The sequence below is a fragment of the Salvelinus alpinus genome, chromosome 39 (genome assembly GCF_045679555.1).
Source record: "Salvelinus alpinus chromosome 39, SLU_Salpinus.1, whole genome shotgun sequence".
NCBI lineage: Eukaryota > Metazoa > Chordata > Actinopteri > Salmoniformes > Salmonidae > Salvelinus > Salvelinus alpinus.
In genome coordinates this window covers 7,997,289-8,015,579 of record NC_092124.1, presented here as the reverse complement: position 1 = coordinate 8,015,579, position 18,291 = coordinate 7,997,289, and the positions used below count along the sequence as shown (strand labels likewise).

Here is an 18,291-nt window from a genome sequence, read left to right as displayed (position 1 = left end):
CAACCACTCCACCGACTTCCTCAGGTATTACATCTGCACATACTTTGCGCCACCCCAGAGATAACCCCCTTGATAGGCCCTCTGCTTTGAAGATACATACACAAAACATTCCACTCATATCTTCTTGAGGCCCAAATTGTGCTGCTTCTGCTCCGCGGACACACAAAACATCTAAATAAGTCCACTTCTTGTGACCCTCACTGACGCTACTTCACCCAACGCAAACATTACATTTATCGAGATTTCAAAAGGATCTCCCAGGTTCCATTGGTCCAAAACCCTCACCGACTAAAAATTAGTCTAGGAGTTTCCAATTTTCCACCTCAACTTTACTTCTCGTTCCTTTCTTTTTCTCCACTGTAACCCATTCATTATCCCTCTCCATGCTCTCTTCCCCCACAGTTTCAAACAATACATTGGTTTCCGCCATCTTTCTTCCTCCATCTCTAATACGGTGAACGGTTCATTCTTTTTGAACAACTCTTTTTACTGACTCATGATTCATTTTTGATGACTAACCAGGTTTCCATATAACATTTTTAAGCGAGTAAAGTACATGTCGGATAAAAAAAAACTCATGACAGGCTTGATGGAAACAGAACACTTTTCAAATGTCAATGAAACAAACTACGCTAGACAGCATTCACACCCTGGTGGAGGCTGAAGAGAAGGTATTTTTACTCTTCTTATTTGGTATTATGGCGGTCCGCAAACAGAAGTTGTAGGTACATGCTGCCACCTACTGTAAATCAATCAAATCAAATCAAATTTTATTAGTCACATACACATGGTTAGCAGATGTTAATGCGAGTGTAGCGAAATGCTTGTGCTTCTAGTTCCGACAATGCAGTAATAACAACAAGTAATCTAACCTAACAATTCCACAACTACTACCTTATACACACAAGTGTAAAGGGATAAAGAATATGTACATAAAGATATATGAATGAGTGATGGTACAGAACGGCATAGGCAAGATGCAGTAGATGGTATAGAGTACGGTATATACATATGAGATGAGTACTGTAGGGTATGTAAACATAAAGTGGCATAGTTTAAAGTGGCTAGTGGTACATGTATTACATAAAGATGGCAAGATGCAGTAGATGATATAGAGTACAGTATATACATATACATATGAGATGGGTAATGTAGGGTATGTAAACATTATATTAAGTGGCATTGTTTAAAGTGGCTAGTGGTACATTTTTACATAATTTCCATCAATTCCCATTTTTAAAGTGGCTGGAGTTGAGTCAGTATGTTGGCAGCGGCCGCTAAATGTTAGTGGTGGCTGTTTAACAGTCTGATGGCCTTGAGATAGAAGCTGTTTTTCAGTCTCTCGGTCCCTGCTTTGATGCACCTGTACTGACCTCGCCTTCTGGATGATAGCGGGGTGAACAGGCAGTGGCTTGGGTGGTTGTTGTCCTTGATGATCTTTATGGCCTTCCTGTGACATCGGGTGGTGTAGGTGTCCAGTTTGCCCCCGGTGATGCGTTCTGCAGACCTCACTACCCTCTGGAGAGCCTTACGGTTGTGGGCGGAGCAGTTGCCGTACCAGGCGGTGATACAGCCCGACAGGATGCTCTCGATTGTGCATCTGTAGAAGTTTGTGAGTGCTTTTGGCTATGTATCTGCCTACTATTCTTTAGTATGAATTCATTACATTTTGTGAAAAAATTGCCCTACATACTAACCCTACACCCATTAAAAACTCATTATTCCACCACTTTGGCCCTATCTGATCCTACACCAGGCCTGTAGCCTGGGAGTACAAGACACTATCGTTGAAAACACCTTGTAACTCTTCTGCAGTAAAACCTTGTACACCCAAGTACTTCTCTGCAGCTGCCACCACATCTATCCTCTGTGATTTCAGTTCCATTCCAGCGTTACAGTTGACAAACATGGGCATGAACATCAAAAAAACGAATCTAGGAATCTCCCTCCTTTACACTGCTGCCACATGACCTTAAGCTTGACACCTAAAACACCGTAATGGGTTCGGGACAAAAGCTCTCCCGGGATATCTGATACATTGTCTTTATCTGGTAAAGACTCTACATCAAAACTCAGTAGTACAGACAGTGTCTTCTGTTTCTCCACCGGGTCTGCATCGCACCAAACGTTGGGCGCCACAGTTACACTTAACACCATTCCAGTTATCACTCCTTTCAACAACACTTCACATAACTATAATATGTCAGCTAAAGAATGGTTCCCCAGATTGTATACATCTCAAGCTACACTACTACGATTTCTCCACGTTGTGGATACTCCTGTGTCTGATAAGGTTAGTCAGGAAGGAGAAGCTCTTGTAACACAGCTTACACTTGAAGGGCCTCTCCTTAGTGTGAAATTGGGCCTATTAGAGAGGCTATAATAAGTATTTTACACATCCGACAGGGAGCGTGGTTTATAATGTACAGTAGAATTTAAAAGAGTAACAGAAAGCTGATATTTTGCTTTTAAGTAGATATTAGACAAGTTTTTAGAATTAGTAGAAAGAGGAGGAAGGGAAGCGCTACTAAGGTACACTATAGTATATTTTGGTAGATAGAAGGTGCTCTTTGGTAAAAGGGGTAAATTGGTCATCAAAAAGAAAGGAGGACCAAGGCACTCTTCATATAAAGAGTGCCTTGGTACTCTTTCTTTTTGAAGTTTTTAGAATTATTTGTTGGCAGGGCAGCATATTTAGGTTCGGGAAGAAGTAAATGCAAACCTATTTAATTCAAAATATCTGTTTACAGGTCCACAACAATTTGCAAGTTTTTCTCTTTCAGAAACTTTAAATACAGCAAATGTCACTGTAAATGTTTAAAATATTTTGCCAACACCTCCAGAGACATTTGATCAAGTTCACCATTGCTATTTCCTTTATAAAACGGCCTTGGCCTAATTCCAATACTTAAAGTATACAGCAAATAAGAGCATTATTGTCACCATAAAAGGTCAATGATGGGCGCTTTTCAGGTAGAGTTTTAATGTTTGTTCACGTGCACTCAGTTTCAAGACGGGTCTGATTTATAACGGGAAACATGCATATGTTCATAAATCTCTTTTTGTACGTGCGCTGTCTTTTCAGAAATGCAACACACAGATATTTAGTGTGAAATGTACCCAACAATTACAAATGAGGCCCTTGATACGGGGCCAAGGTTTGTGACCAGCTGCTTCAGAGCTCCAGATATAATTAAGTCAGTCAGCACAGAGTTACTTTTGTATTTAATTTCAACAATATCGTCATTCACTCACAACTTGAAGTTTAGTACTTTTATTGCAGAAAACGATACATTTGATAAGTACAGTCGTGGCCAAAAGTTTTGAGAATGAAACAAATATTAATTTTCACAAAGTTTGCTGCTTCAGTATCTTTAGATATTTTTGTCAGATGTTACTATGGAATACTGAAGTATAATTACAAGCATTTCATAAGTGTCAAAGGCTTTTATTGACAATTACATGAAATTGATGCAACGAGTCAATATTTGCAGTGTTGACCCTTCTTTTTCAAGACCTCTGCAATCCGCCCTGGCATGCTGTCAATTAATTTCTGGGCCACATCCTGACTGATGGCAGCCCATTCTTGCATAATCAATGCTTGGAGTTTGTCAGAATTTGTGGATTTTTGTTTGTCCACCCGCCTCTTGAGGTTTGATCACACGTTCTCAATGGGATTAAGTTCTGGGGAGTTTCCTGGCCATGGACCCAAAATATCGATGTTTTGTTTCCCGAGCCACTTAATTATCACTTTTGCCTTATGTCAAGGTGCTCCATCATGCTGGAAAAGGCCTTTTTCGTCACAACTGTTCCTGGACAACAATCGAACTGCTCTCCTTGAAGTTCTTGATGATGTGATAAATGGTTGATTTAGGTGAAATCTTACTGGCAGCAATATCCTTGCCTATGAAGCCCTTTTTGTGCAAAGCAATGATGATGGCACGTGTTTCCTTCCAGGTAACCATGGTTGACAGAGGAAGAACAATGATTCCAAGCACCACCCTCCTTTTGAACCTTCCAGTCTGTTATTCGAACTCAATCAGCATGACAGAGTGATTTCCAACCTTGTCCTCGTCAACACTCACACCTGTGTTAACGAGAGAATCAATGACATGTCAGCTGGTCCTTTTGTGGCAGGGCTGAAATGCAGGTGATTTTTTTTTTTTAGGATTCAGTTCATTTGCATGGCAAAGAGGGACTTTGCAATTAATCTGATCACTCTTCATAACATTCTGGAGCATATGCAAATTGCCATCAAACAAACTGAGGCAGCAGACTTTGTGAAAATTTATATTTGTGTCATTCTCAAAACGTTTGGCCACGACTGTAGAATAACTTTGCTAACTATGGTAACACTTTACCTTCAAACTAACTAGTGTGCTAAATTACTAAAATGTAAATATAAATGTACTACATATCACTATGCGTATTCTGAGGTACCTCCTCTCTGAGAACCTCTTCCCCTTGTGGAACTCCAGGTGCATGTTCAGCTGGTGGGAGAACCTCTTCTCACACTGGGGCAGCTGTAGGATTCCTACCCTGTGTGGACTCTCTGGTGCCTCTTCAGGCTGGAGGAGTGGGAGAAACTAGCCCGGCACAGGTGGCAGCCGAATGGTTTCTCCCCTGTGTGGACCCTCTGGTGCCTCTTCAGGTTGGACGAATCTGAGAAACTGGCTTGGCACAGGTGGCAGCCGAATGGCTTCTCCCCCGTGTGCATCCTCTGGTGGATCTCTACTTGTTTGGGGAAACTGAAGGCTTTCCCACAGAACGAACACTGGAAGCGCTTCTCTTTGCCACCGGATCTGATTATAGCGTTACTACTACTGTCATTTGTCAATGGGCTTGTGTAGCTATTTAGTGTTGAGGCACTGGCATTGTCTGAGGTCTGGTTTAACATTAGGAGAGTGTGAGGAGGATTAAGGCCAGGGAGTGTCTGTGTTATCGCAGGGTCAATGTTCCAGTTGATAGATCCTATAGAAGGCAGGCTGAAGGCAGCACCTGTTAGGGGGTTAACCTGAGGTGCCATCAGTCTCTCTGAATCACAACTATAGGAACAGGACGGAGCATCGCTAGCCGAGTCTGTTCTCAGACAGACACCTCCTCGTCCCCGCAGACCAAATCTACACCTCGCCCTGGTCTCAGCTAGTCTATTGTCATGGAGACTAAGTTCGGTTGTTGTTTTGTGTTCTGTTGTCTGTTTCTGGTTGTGGTTAATAGTGTTGTTCCCCAGCCCAGAGTTGAGGACGCTGTCCCATCCACTGACTTCCACTATGTCGCCTCTGGTCCTGACCTGCTCAGTGGTGATGTCCCTTGGGCCCTTGGTTGCACCTGTTGGGGTCTGGGAATTCAAGCTGGCTGCCCAGTCTCCTCTGTTAGCCTCCAACCAACCACCTGCAGGAAGAGGTTAGAAAACAGACTTTACAGACATGGCTTTTTTTTGTTGTCAATAACTTGGTCAAGTTTGTACATTATAATGTGTGTTCTACTGATTTCATTTTATGAATGAAGAGAAAAACAATTGCCAGGTGCATCACTATTCCCAATGAAGATCTATTACTGTATGTAGGCTATATGTATTTCTCTCTTACCTTGCTCCCCCATCTTTAGTCCACTCAGCAAGTTAATGCTCTCTGGTTCGTCCTCAATTGTCTCCTCTTTGACCAGCAGCAGATCAAGATTCCCATCCTCCATGTCTACTGACTGTAAGATATGTTGAGGGACTGCTATGAGTACTAGGCAAACATGTTAGTTGATTTGATACTAGGCAAACGTGTTAATTGATTTGATTTCTTGACACTCTTTAATGGTTTGATAATTCAAAGGCATGGTCCCACACTTACGACAAAATTCATCAAGACCTGGGCCCGTATCTACAAAGAGTCTCAGAGTAAGAGTGCTGTTATTCATTATGATCTAAAAGGCTAAACTGATATTAGATCAGCACTCCTACTCCGAGAAGCTATGTGGATACAGGCCCTGACCTAATACCATTCAGACAGTAGTTCACAGTGGGCTCACCTCAGTGAGACTGTGTGTGGTCCTGTGCTGCTCAGCTGGTTCCTCTGTGGGTTCAGGAGGAGGTGTAGTCTGGTTGTCCTCCATGACCATGGTCCCCTCAGGGTTCCCCAGACCCTCCTCACATCCCTCCTCCTTCACCAGCAGCACCTCTGGACCCTCATCCTGGAAGAGACAGGATGATACAGATTACACAGACAAACACTTGGGACGGCAGGTAGCCTAGTGGTTAGAGTGTTGGACTAGTAAGCGGAAGGTTGCAAGATCGAATCCCCGCGCTGACAAGGTAAAAATCTGTTGTTCTGCCCCTGAACAAGGCAGCTAACCCACTGTTCCTAGGCCGTCATTGAAAATGGGAATTTGTTCTTAACCGACTTGCCTAGTTAAATAAAGGTAAAATAAAATAACTCTCCCTCAGGTACGTACACACAGATAAGTACACTTTCAACATGGAGTGTTCACCCATACCCTATACGTTTGAATCCTATACTGTATTTACAGAATGACTTCATTGTTGTTGGACATAAATATGATGTTGTGGGTAAAAAAATAAGTTAGCTATGATAAGTCAAAAGTCAGACAAACCTGACTGGACGTGTAGAGTAGGTGTTTGTTAGTGTGTAGGTATATTTAGTAAGTGTATATTGGTTATAAAGCACTGTCGGGTGTATGCAGAATAGGTTGAGATCATATGTGATGTATATTAAAGAGAATCTCAATAAAAGTCTTAGAATGAAAAGTCCCATTTTGTGTTTATTAAACAGAAACAAGTTTTAAATACTCCATATGAAAACCACACATACAGTTGAAGTCGGAAGTTTACATACACTAAAGTTGGAGTCATTAAAACTCGTTTTTCAACCACTCCACAAATTTCTTGTTAACAAACTATAGTTTTGGCAAGTCGGTTAGGACATCTACTTTGTGTGTTACACAAGTAATTTTTCCAACAATTGTTTACAGACAGATTAATTCACTGTATCACAATTCCAGTGGGTCAGACGTTTACGTACACTAAGTTGACTGTGCCTTTAAACACCTTGGAAAATTCCAGAAAATTATGTCATGGCTTTAGAAGCCTCTGATAGGCTAATTGACATAATTTGAGTCAATTGGAGGTGTACCTGTGGATGTATTTCAAGGCCTACCTTCAAACTCCGTGCCTCTTTGCTTGACATCATGGGAAAATCAAAAGAAATCAGCCAAGACCTCAGAAAAACAATTGTAGACCTCCACAAGTCTGGTTCATCCTTGGGAGCAATTTCCAAATGCATGAAGGTACCACGTTCATTGGTACAAGCCGTAGTACGCAAGTATAAACAACATGGGACCACGCAACTGTCATACCGCTCAGGAAGGAGACACGTCTCCTAGAGATGAACGTACTTTGGTGCGAAAAGTGCAAATCAATCCCAGAACAACAGCAAAGGACCTTGTGAAGATGCTGGAGGAAACAGGTACAAAAGTATCTATATCCACAGTAAAACAAGTTCTATATTGACATAACCTGAAAGGCCGCTCAGCAAGGAAGAAGCCACTGCTCCAAAACAGCCATAAAAAAGCCAGACTACGGTTTGCAACTGCACATGGGGACAAAAATCGTACTTTTTGGAGAAATGTCCTCTGGTCTGATGAAACAAAAATAGAACTGTTTGGCCATAATGACCTTAGTTATGTTTGGAGGAAAAAGGGGGAGGCTTGCAAGCCGAAGAACACCATCCCAACCGTGAAGCATGGGGGTGGCAACATCATGTTGTGGGGGTGCTTTGCTGCAGGAGGGACTGGTGCACTTCACAAAATAGATGGCATCATGAGGTAGGAAAATTATGTGGATATATTGAAGCAACATCTCAAGACATCAGTCAGGAAATGGGTCTTCCAAATGGACAATGACCCCAAGCATACTTCCAAAGTTGTGGCAAAATGGCTTAAGGACAACAAAGTCAAGGTATTGGAGTGGCCATCACAAAGCCCTGACCAAAAACCTATAGAAAATTTGTGGGCAGAACTGAAAAAGCTTGTGCGAGCAAGGCCTATAAAACCTGACTCAGTTACACCAGGTCTGTCAGGAGGAATTCACCCAACTTATTGTGGGATGCTTGTGGAAGGCTACCCGAAACGTTTGACCCAAGGTAAACAATTTAAAGGCAATGCTTCCAAATACTAATTGAGTGTATGTAAACTTCTGACCGACTGGGAATGTGATGAAAGAAAGAAAAGCTGAAATAATTCACTACTATTATTTTGACATTCATAAAATAAAGTGATCATCCTAACTGACCTAAGACAGGGAATTTTTACTTGGATTAAATGTCAGGAATTGTGAAAACTGAGTTTAAATGTATTTGGCTGCGGTGCATGTAAACTTTACGACTTCAACTGTACGTCTCATTTTAAAAAATCTGCATGAACTTGATAAACTGCATTCATTTTCTCATTAAAAGTGTCGTTGGGGTAAAAAAAATAAGTACTTGAATGGAAGTTATGAACATGCATTTGAGAACATCATACAGCAGGGGTCTCCAACCTTTTCTAGCATAAGAGCTACTTAAAAAAAAAATGAAACATGTTCCAAGCCACTATTTTTTCCCCTAGCTTTCAAAAAGGCACGTTCTTCTCTCCCCTGCAACTCTTCCCTGGGTCCTTAGTGTGAGAGAAAGTTGTGTTTTCTGTCAATATACCTGGTAAATTCATAGTTAATAAACAACTAAGGGGGGCCCTATAAAATGAGATTTCCCCCCCAAATGATCTCATGTTATATTTTTCCTGTTTTTTCACTCTTAAAATTACAATTGCTCATAGAGAAAACAACGAAATCAAATGCTTAAATCACATCAGAACACTTTTTTTGGTCGGTCTGGAAGAACACAAAAAAACTAATTCCCCTTTAATTGCGCATCTGGCCCTTTAATTGTGCGTCTAGTGAGTGAGGAATGTGCCGTCTAGCGATGGTTCTGTACTGCTGCTGCTCATTTCATGGCAAAGTTTGCAAATAATAGATACAAACACAATATTTAATTGAGAAGGTTTTGGGGGAACTCAAAAAGACAGTTATCACATCAACTGGCGACACAGAGTGATAGACAAATGCCTGCACCAGACAGACAGACGGGCGGGCAATTTTGCTGAAAATTAATTGCCAGATATTGTGTTAAGTTTGGCTTTTTAAGCCAATAGTGACTAACCAGGGGTGGGATAATGTCAATGCAGGGATGATTAGATAATAGCTGGAAGCTTGCTGTGTCTGATACTTGTGAGATTTGTTGGAACACATGAAAAGTGCATGTACTTTCAGAAATGTTTGGCAAGCTACTCATAGGTGGAGACACCAGAGATGGCAACATTGACGGGAGTGGGGTCCAGAAAAAATCTGACCTCATCATGAGGGCCCGCAGTGGCTCACAGGTCTGTGACACACCCCCCGTGAGCAAAACATTTTAGTGGCCCCCCTCTTGACAGCAGAGAGAAACTTTTTTTTCAAATTCCTGCAATTCTACACATTTTGCCATTAGGTGGAGAAATGTCTGCCAATTGCCCAGCCCTGGCCTACATAGTACAAACACAACATGTAACAGGCTTTTTAGGGTTATATATGTCTTTATATATCACACAATGTCTGGATGCATTATTCTATCCAAGAATATTCAACACTGAAATCTGTTAATCTCGTTATTCCAAATGCATCTGTGGGTCTTTTCTACTGACAACAATAAAAATGCACCATTGTCTTTAGTGATGGGTTTGATCTCAAGTCAGAAGCTATCAGGTGGAATGGTTATTTTCTATGTTTCTATTGAGTGGAATGTTTTTTCTGCTGGTGTATCCTGAGGTAGGTCCTCTCTGAAAACCTCTTCTCACACAGAGGGCAGCTGTAGGGTTTCTCCCCTGTGTGGCCCCTCTGGTGCCTCTTCAGGTCACCAGCCTGGGCGAAACGCATGTGACACTGGGTACAGCTGTAGGGTTTTTCTCCTGTGTGGATCATCTGGTGTCTCTTCAGGTGGCCAGCCTGGGTGAAGCTCATATGACACTGGGTACAACTAAAGGGTTTCTCCCCTGTGTGGATCCTCTGGTGGATCTCCACCTTCTGGAGGCAGCGGAAGCCTTTGTTACAGAACATGCAGAGGAACCGTTTCTCTTTACTATTGCCTGATGAGGCTCCCCCTCCTTGAGCCTGGGCTCTAGCCCTGTCGTTTGAGTTCAATACCTGATCGAAAAGGACGCGGCTGTGTGAATTGGAAAGCCCTATCGACGTGGACAGTGGGTCGCTATCCCCGAGCACATGTAAAGGGGAGTGGGTAACGACATTTGGATTTGTCTCTAAGCTTTTCCTGTAATCTAAGAAATCTCTGCCCTGTGAGTGTCCGTCTCCTAGGTGACTATCTGCATTCCATGTGGGAGGAGCATCGCCCTCCACTTTCACAGTCATCTCATCTACCACTATAACCTCCCCTTTCTTATCTAGGCACCCTTGAGAGTATAAACTACTACTGTACTGGTTCCAATCCTCTTTAGACAGATCAGTCTGTGTCTCTAAACCCAAGGATATGTTGCCAGGGTCCATCTCTGTAGCATAAGAACAAGACGGATCATCACCTCCGGTGTCTAACACGTCACCATCCCTACAGGAATGAACTGTCCTCTGGCGAAATATAGGTAAACACTCTGAGCTAGAAGCAGGAGGACAGCGCAGTGGCCCCAGCCTCTCTGGGTCTGATCTGTGGTCAGATCCTGTGTGTAACAGCCTGCGTGTTACAGTTAAAGTGTTGGTATCTGTCTCTGTCTTGAGGACGGTGTTCAGCAGTCCACTGACCTCCGTGATGCTGTGTCGGGTTCTGGGCTGCGCTGAGGTGGTTGTGGGGTCCTTCGTGGCTACAGGGGGCACTCCAGCCAGTCCAGTCTCAATGTCATCACTGTGCCGTGGGTCCTCCTCTTCTTTAGACCTCTCCAGTTTGACCCCAGGAGCTGCAGCCTCTGTATCTGCAGACTGACACAAGAAGAGTGGAGGGTGTTACCGGTAAATGAGTTGAATCGTATAACAATATCGTAGGGAAGCCTCACAAGCTCCCTTATGGCAGATAAATAAGGATGTACATGTAAGCAAGTGAATAGCTGAGAGGATCCTTTCTGAAATAAGTGGGCCACATTTGATTTACAAAGTAACACATTTTTAATGCAACACTATTACACTAACCTCTATCACAATAACATGCTGGGTTGAGGTTCCACTCCCCTCATCAACAGTGATTGGTTGGTCATCTCTCCATGTATTGTGTCCTGCTGGCTTCACAAAGCTCTTGTGGCCTCCAGGTAGATGTCCTTCACCTGAGAAAGTGATTGGGGGAAAAGAGATTGTTAGGTTAGCTACTGTCTGCTCAACGGTATAGACCCTTGTCTGTGTTTGCAAACATTGCTGCATGAGGGGGCAGGGTGCAATTTGGTTGCAGAACACAGGGAGTTCTCATAGAACACCAGGAAGAAAGAAAAATATTCACATGTTGCTTTTGAGTGCATTTCACACTACCTTGGGATTTTAATTGGACCCCTGGAAGGCATAATTCTTCCTGATGTGTATTACCTGTAGGTGTCGACACCGTCAGCCCAGCCGGTAGTGCTGAGTGACTAACCAAAATGTCAGATGTTTTTCGGTTTCTTAACAACTAATTGACCAACATCTGCGGAGTAGGCATGGAGACTGAAAGACAATTTATGCTTGATCTGTTAATGTTGGAAGTTCTGACGCAATTGCGGCGCCTATGGACGCATGCTAAGGCCAAAGCAAGCTCCATATTGCATTGCGGAGGGCTCTGCATTGACATGTTTGGTTGACAGAAGGTGGGGGCGGTATGTCCTGTATAAACACAAACTCACTTCCTTGACAACTTCCTTCGCAATAGCGGTGCTCCGCTAAGCGCAAGAGGTATGAAAGCCCTGATTTCTGCAGACGCGGCATCGCAGTTGTTATGTTCTGTTAATTACTGATGTCCCCTTTAAGAATGGAGCATCCTTGGTCATGCGCAGTGTTGTTCTATGTTATTCTGGTACTAACTGATTCCAGTAAAATGTGAAGCTCCAGTACCATTTATTGTATTCAGAGTCTTTCTTATTATATAACTAAGTAATAAGAGCTAAGACACTACAGCAGTAAATGCTGTACTGCCACTTCAGGTGACGAATTGACCATGAAGAACCTTTAAGAGAAGCGAGAACGCGCAATCGAGAAGGCTAGAAAGCAGTTGCTTCGCGAGCCTGAAAATACATGATGTAAGTAATTGATAGTTGGTATTCAGCAGTCAAAGTATGACTTATTTACTTTGAAGAACTACTAAAATTTAGATTTTGTCAGACAGCATAGGCAGCAGCTCTATAGAGGTTAGTTGATGACTTGGAATGAAATAATAAAGTAATCAAATAAAACATTTTATTCAAGTAATGTGAATAAATGGTTAATAAGTGATAAGCAGTAAAGGCAGTCACTACCATCGTGGGTATTTTATTAATTGTAATATTCTGTGTTATAGCGTTCAACCCACATAATGCATAGCGCTAATCGTTCAGCAATGCCAGCCTGTAATACACTCCTGTCCCCGGTGGACCGACTCGTACATAAAGCAGCCTCCATTCAGCTGCAAAGGCATCAGTATTTTTTATGTTTGTGTGTGACGAAGACGATTAGTGATTAAGGCAGTAGCCTAACCTAGCCTGTTAACGTTAGCTAGCTACTACTAGTGGATATAATTTTAGCTAAAAGTAATCTATAGAGATTTGAAACAATTTGCTACCATGTCTAAGAGACAAAAAAAAAATCGCTTCCTGATAGTTTTTAACAATGAGAAGAGAGGCACAATCGCTAAACCACAGAAATTAGCTGGTTAAATTGATAAGCGTGCAGCAATGTCCATCAGCCTGTGTGAAGAATGATAAGCCTATGAGGACAGGCCATTCATTCGCCGAGAACAACGAGCCCGTTTGCTGATTCTTGCAGCGAAGACCACAAACCGGAGGATTCCGAGCCATGCATTTCCACCAATGATGACAGCTCTCTGGCTGGACAAGAACAGGTGGTCGCACCAGGCACAGCCACACCTCCAAACAATGCCGGCGAAGACGCTACTATCTTGGAACCGGATTCAGATTCGTCGCTACCCGTCCCCGATGACAGTGGTGGTGCTGCTGATGAATCCGACTTCCAGACAAAAAAATTGAAAAGGTCCCAGTGAGTGGCCAAAATATATGAATGGATCTTTACGGGATATGTTAGTGCAGGCTGGGCCACATCAGGAGGAGGAGGGGAATTTCCCAAGAAATGAAGGGCAACGAAAGTTTTCAGTGGCCCACTACAATAGGAGGATGGCGAACAGGGAGAGAGTGGAGAGACCATGGCTTGTCTATTCCAAGCAACATGATGCATGCAGCCTTCTGTTTTTGCTGCAAACTTTATTCACACGAGTGCAAATCTGCGCTGGTCAGGGATGGAATCAGGGACTGGAAGAATCAGTGACACCTCCTCAGCTCGCATGAGAACTCGCATGACCACCTAGATAGTTTCTAGAGGTGGAAGGAGCTGGAGGCTGATGTCCAGGCAAACTCAGATGATTTGAGGCCCATGGACAGCTACCGAGAGAAAACATAGCGGACTGCAATGCAGCACCACAGCAGAGGAAAGCGGCCACTAGGCGGAGACGAAACAAATAAATGCTGAAACGGAGGTTGGACAATAAAATTCGATTTGGTCATTGAATTGACAAAGCTTATTTTACACTGCTCCAGCGAAACGAGGCCCGCCATACATTTATGAAAGCACTTGTTTCCAAAGCTCAAATGATCTTACTGTTTTACAGTTCTACAGGAATATTAAAATATATGTTAAATATGTTATAACATTTTTATTTTTATTGTAATTGTAACAATTGTGGTGTCGTGACATTTTATTTAACCTTTATTTAACCAGGTAGGCAAGTTGAGAACAAGATCTCATTTACAATTGCGACCTGGCCAAGATAAAGCAAAGCAGTTCGACACATACAACAACACAGAGTTGCACATGGAGTAAAACAAAAATACAGTCAATAATAAGTCTATATACAATGTGAGCAAATGAGGTGAGATAAGGGAGAAAAGGCCATGGTGGCGAAGTAAATACAATATAGCAAGTAAAACACTGGAATGGTAGATTTGCAGTGGAAGAATGTGTAAAATAGAAATAGCCATGTGTTATAATAGGTGGGATATTATTAATAAGAAACTCAGTTTCCTACTATAGGTAGTAGGTTGCATAGTGATAGCAACATTGCAACTCTCCGATGCAGGGTTTAAAGTCAAATTCTCTTCTGCCTGGTAAGGGACCTCCAAAAGATGTTATGGGCATAAACACAGAATTACATAATTGGAGCCTATTTCTTCATCTTCCAAAAAAGAAGTGGTAAGCCTACCTGTTTGACAGACACAATTATCCTATCCATAGATGTCGGTATAGCCAAATACTCCAATACTGTCGCATGCACTGATTAAATACCTCTGTCTGGGAAGGGCTTGGTGTGTTTGACTAAAACCAGGGCTCGAATTGAGTGAGGGTATCACACATCCCTTTTGCCCTTTTCTTTAACAAAGGGTATCTATTGTTTGCTTTATGTTTTGAAATAAATACAAAACGTATCCAGATTATATGAAGCGTTCTATAACAATGCTTAACTGATGCCTTATGGTAGAAACAAGCTCTAAAATGCCTGCGAAAGACGTGACTGATGCCTGTGTGGATATATTGATTCCTCTCTATGACAATCTGAAGCTAAACTGCAGCCTATAATATTCGAGGAGTTTCAAAAAATTTACTTTGCTATTCTGTCCCTATTAATTGAGCTTTTCTCTTTCTGAAAAGAGAAGATGTTTGTTTAAACCCAGGCAGATTTTAGGGACGCACACTTCTGTTGTTGGGTTATACCATAGACGAGTAGCCAGCAGTTGAAGCTTACAGTTTTCTGCATCAGTAGAACCTCTGTCTGGGTGGAAAGGTAATTTTTGAAAGTGCCATGCTTAGATTCATACGGATGTGGATGTCTAAGACGTAATTATTATTGTCTCACATAGGGCGGCAGAACGTCCAGGGCATTGGTGATTTTATCAATGAAATCAGATTGAAAATATTAGGCTGTTATTGACATTGAACTGATTATATAGCCTACTAACCAGATGTGTTGATTGTTTAACTTGTAGCATAGGCATATTAATTGGACTGCTATTATGTTCTGTTCTTCCGACTTTTAGCTGAGAAAAAAATGGCCCAAGGCCAAACGTATTGGGGGAGGGGCAGATTTGTCTCGCCTAGGGCGGCAGAACTGTCTGAATATATATATATATATTATTATTTAAAACATGTATCACTACCATTCTAGGGTGGCTAATGCTACTTCCTGATGTTGCCAGGAGTACAGACTCACTTGGTGTGCAACATCCGAAAGTTGTCCGAAAATGGTGGTGGATTTTTTATTAGACCAGTACGCACATTTCGTCCGTGTTTTCTCCACTGACGAGCCATTAAATCAAGTTAAGGAGGAAACTGAATCCTTTGCAGCCTGAATGGAGGATGTTTTATGTACCAGCCGGTCCATAGGGGACAAGTGTATTGCTAGCTGCATACATTAAAGTCGGACGTAAAATGACAAACAAAATAAAAGGCCGGTTGGGCTAGGCTATATATGAACGGCGACAGGCTCCGCCTTCTGATAAACGTACCTCTTGCCATTCCTTTGTATCGGTCGAGGATCTTGACACTACTTGGGCGACTGGCGAGGGCGCGCTCTCGCATTATTCTCTCTGCGCGCTCCCGTGCCACCTTTAGTTCCAATAGCTGTAGCTTCCTCCGCAGTCCCCTGTTTTCTTTCTGGCTTTGAGTTATTTCCAAACGAAACACTGCATAGTCGTCGTCTACGACTTTACAGATCTCTGCCACGGCTGCATTCGCTAGCACCTCCATAATGGAGGCTATTTGAGTGTGAAAAACCATACAGTTAACGTTAGCCATTTTTAGCTAACCAGCAGCCAGCTAGCATCTATACAAAGCCCGGTGATCAACGCGAATTAAAAGCTGCCTGGGGTAATTATGCGAAGCTGTGCAGTTAAAAGCGTCACCGTTTTAGTTCCAGGGTGTTAATAAACGTCTAAATAACATCAATAAAAACGCTTGTTTCTGGTCACTGTTTACTTCCGTTCTTCTTTAAAGTTTTATGGCCGACTACACCTATTGGTGTATAGCTGCCACCTACTGTCTTCTTTGATATTATGGTGGTCCGAAAACAAATGCTATAGGTCCATGCCGCCACCTACTGTTTTGGATGTATATCAGCCCAAGTAATGAACAAAGTAAACAAGAACAAAACTCAATCTACTCCTTTATTCGGGATCTAGGGCCTGAGAAGGAAGAGCATCTTCGGACAGTATTTTTTGCAATGTTTCAGCAGTGAAGTCCTGGAAACCCCAAAACATTTCAGCTCCAGTTTCTTTGACTCTGTTTATGCAGTACAATTGATCATATATGCGATAAACACCCTAAAATCCACCTTCACAATCAGCATATCAGTTTCCCTCAACTGTTGAACAACACTCAGTCTCCACAGTCTCCGGAGCATCCACCGCCATGCCTTCAGCTCCACTCTCTCATTCAACTACCTCACGTGCCATTGTGTAGATTACCTGCTGTATAGCCCTAACCCTTGCCACTTCATACTCCTTTACCCTAACCGGGCACTCCGGGGAATTGGGAACGTGGTTGCCATCACAATTACAACATCGTCCACCCTCAGATTCTTCAACAACATTCCTTCGGCACACACTTGATACATGTCCATACCTTTTGCAATTCCGGCAAAACAGCGTCTTGGATACAGAAGCTCTCACCGCAGATATAACATATCCCATCTTCACATGTGAAGGGAGATACTCTTCGTCAAACATCAATAATACCGACAGGCTTTCTTCTTTCTCCCATCCAGTACACGGCGTGCTCCAACTACTCCTCGTAAACCACGATGCCTCCACATTTCGGGGCGGCAGGTAGCCTAGTGGTTAGAGTGTTGGGCCAGTTACCGAACGGTTGCTGGATTGAATCCCTGAGCTAGCTGACAAGGTACAAATCTGTCGTTCTGCCCCGGAACAAGGCAGATAACCCACTGTTCCGTGGTAGGCAGTCATTGTAAATAAGAATTTGTTCTTAACTGAATTGCATAGTTAAATAAAAAATGTTTAAATCCAACGCATGCCAGAGATGACACCTTTTAACAGTGCTCTGCTACAAAAATCAAAACTCTCCACTTCATAAAGCGATAGTTTGTCGATAATGCCTTTTCCTTCTGCTCTTTCAGCACACAAGAAATCAAAACAAAACCACTTCTGGTCACTCTGACCAACTCCACCTTTCCCAATGCATCCCTTACCATCCTTGATACTTCAAACGGATATCCCAAAAAAGCATCATTGTCAGTGAACCTAACTCCAACCAAAAACCTATACTCATTAACAACATTAGCCCTTTTTGTTCCATTTTCCTTTATCACCATCTTCCACTCTTCAACCAAACTATAAGGACCCACTCTCTCCACAAATCTCACTCCCACTGGGCCAGAATCATCCTTTAAATCATTGGAATGAGGCCCGAACGCGGCAGTCCTCACCGCGGGTTCCTCATCCACGCTCCCGTCAGATTCCATTTCCCAGCTATTAGAGCAGTATCCCTCTTTTTACACATGACACCAACCTCCCTTACCACCCCGCTTCCCTTTACACTCAACTCATTCTTGGCTGTCATCACTACACCTGCCATCGCAATTGATTCACCTTCACTTGTCATGTTCAATTTGTTCTCTAGCTCTTCCAGAAGTTCTGTGCAATCCTCCATTCCATATTCACTCAGAACATAATTCACTTTTCTTCTGTTTCCCTTGTCCACCATATTCTCCTTCACCAAGTCTTCCAGAAGGTTTGTACAATCCCCCACTCCATACTTATTCATAATATAATAATTCTTCCTTTTTCCCTAACCCAATTGCCTGAAGTTGAATGCCTGAAGTTGGGCAAGTAAGACTGGTGCTGCTTATGTCACAACCGTTGCCTTCTTTTTCAAGGCTTTATTGGCAGACTACATCCAAAAAAGGTGTATTTCCGCCACCTACTGGGTGGAGTAAAAACAAAGATACTTTAACAAGATTTGTATTTTTATTTTATCCACATATCCTCAAAAAACTAAACAAAAGTTAATATACTCCTTCACTTACTCCAATGTACTCA

The 18,291-nt window shown here is 42.5% G+C and overlaps 1 protein-coding gene across 2 annotated transcripts; it reads right to left on the bottom strand.

Annotated features, from left to right (window-relative positions):
* Positions 1-3,208: 3,208 nt before the first annotated feature.
* LOC139566774 (uncharacterized) lies at positions 3,209-16,293 on the bottom strand. Of its 2 annotated transcripts, XR_011673141.1 has the most exons (7): positions 15,745-16,293; positions 11,207-11,337; positions 10,826-10,999; positions 6,019-6,180; positions 5,589-5,700; positions 4,441-5,391; positions 3,209-4,087 (listed from the first exon to the last, which is right to left on the bottom strand). XR_011673141.1 is itself a non-coding variant. In XM_071388074.1 (6 exons), exons 1-6 carry the CDS (start codon positions 16,031-16,033, stop codon positions 4,535-4,537), a joined length of 1,725 nt encoding a protein of 574 aa, XP_071244175.1. In that variant the 5' UTR covers positions 16,034-16,292; the 3' UTR covers positions 3,209-4,534. The 2 variants fall into 2 exon arrangements, 1 of the variants encoding a protein (XP_071244175.1); XM_071388074.1 differs by having other exon boundaries at positions 3,209-5,391; positions 15,745-16,292.
* Between the last annotated feature and the right edge of the window lie 1,998 nt (positions 16,294-18,291).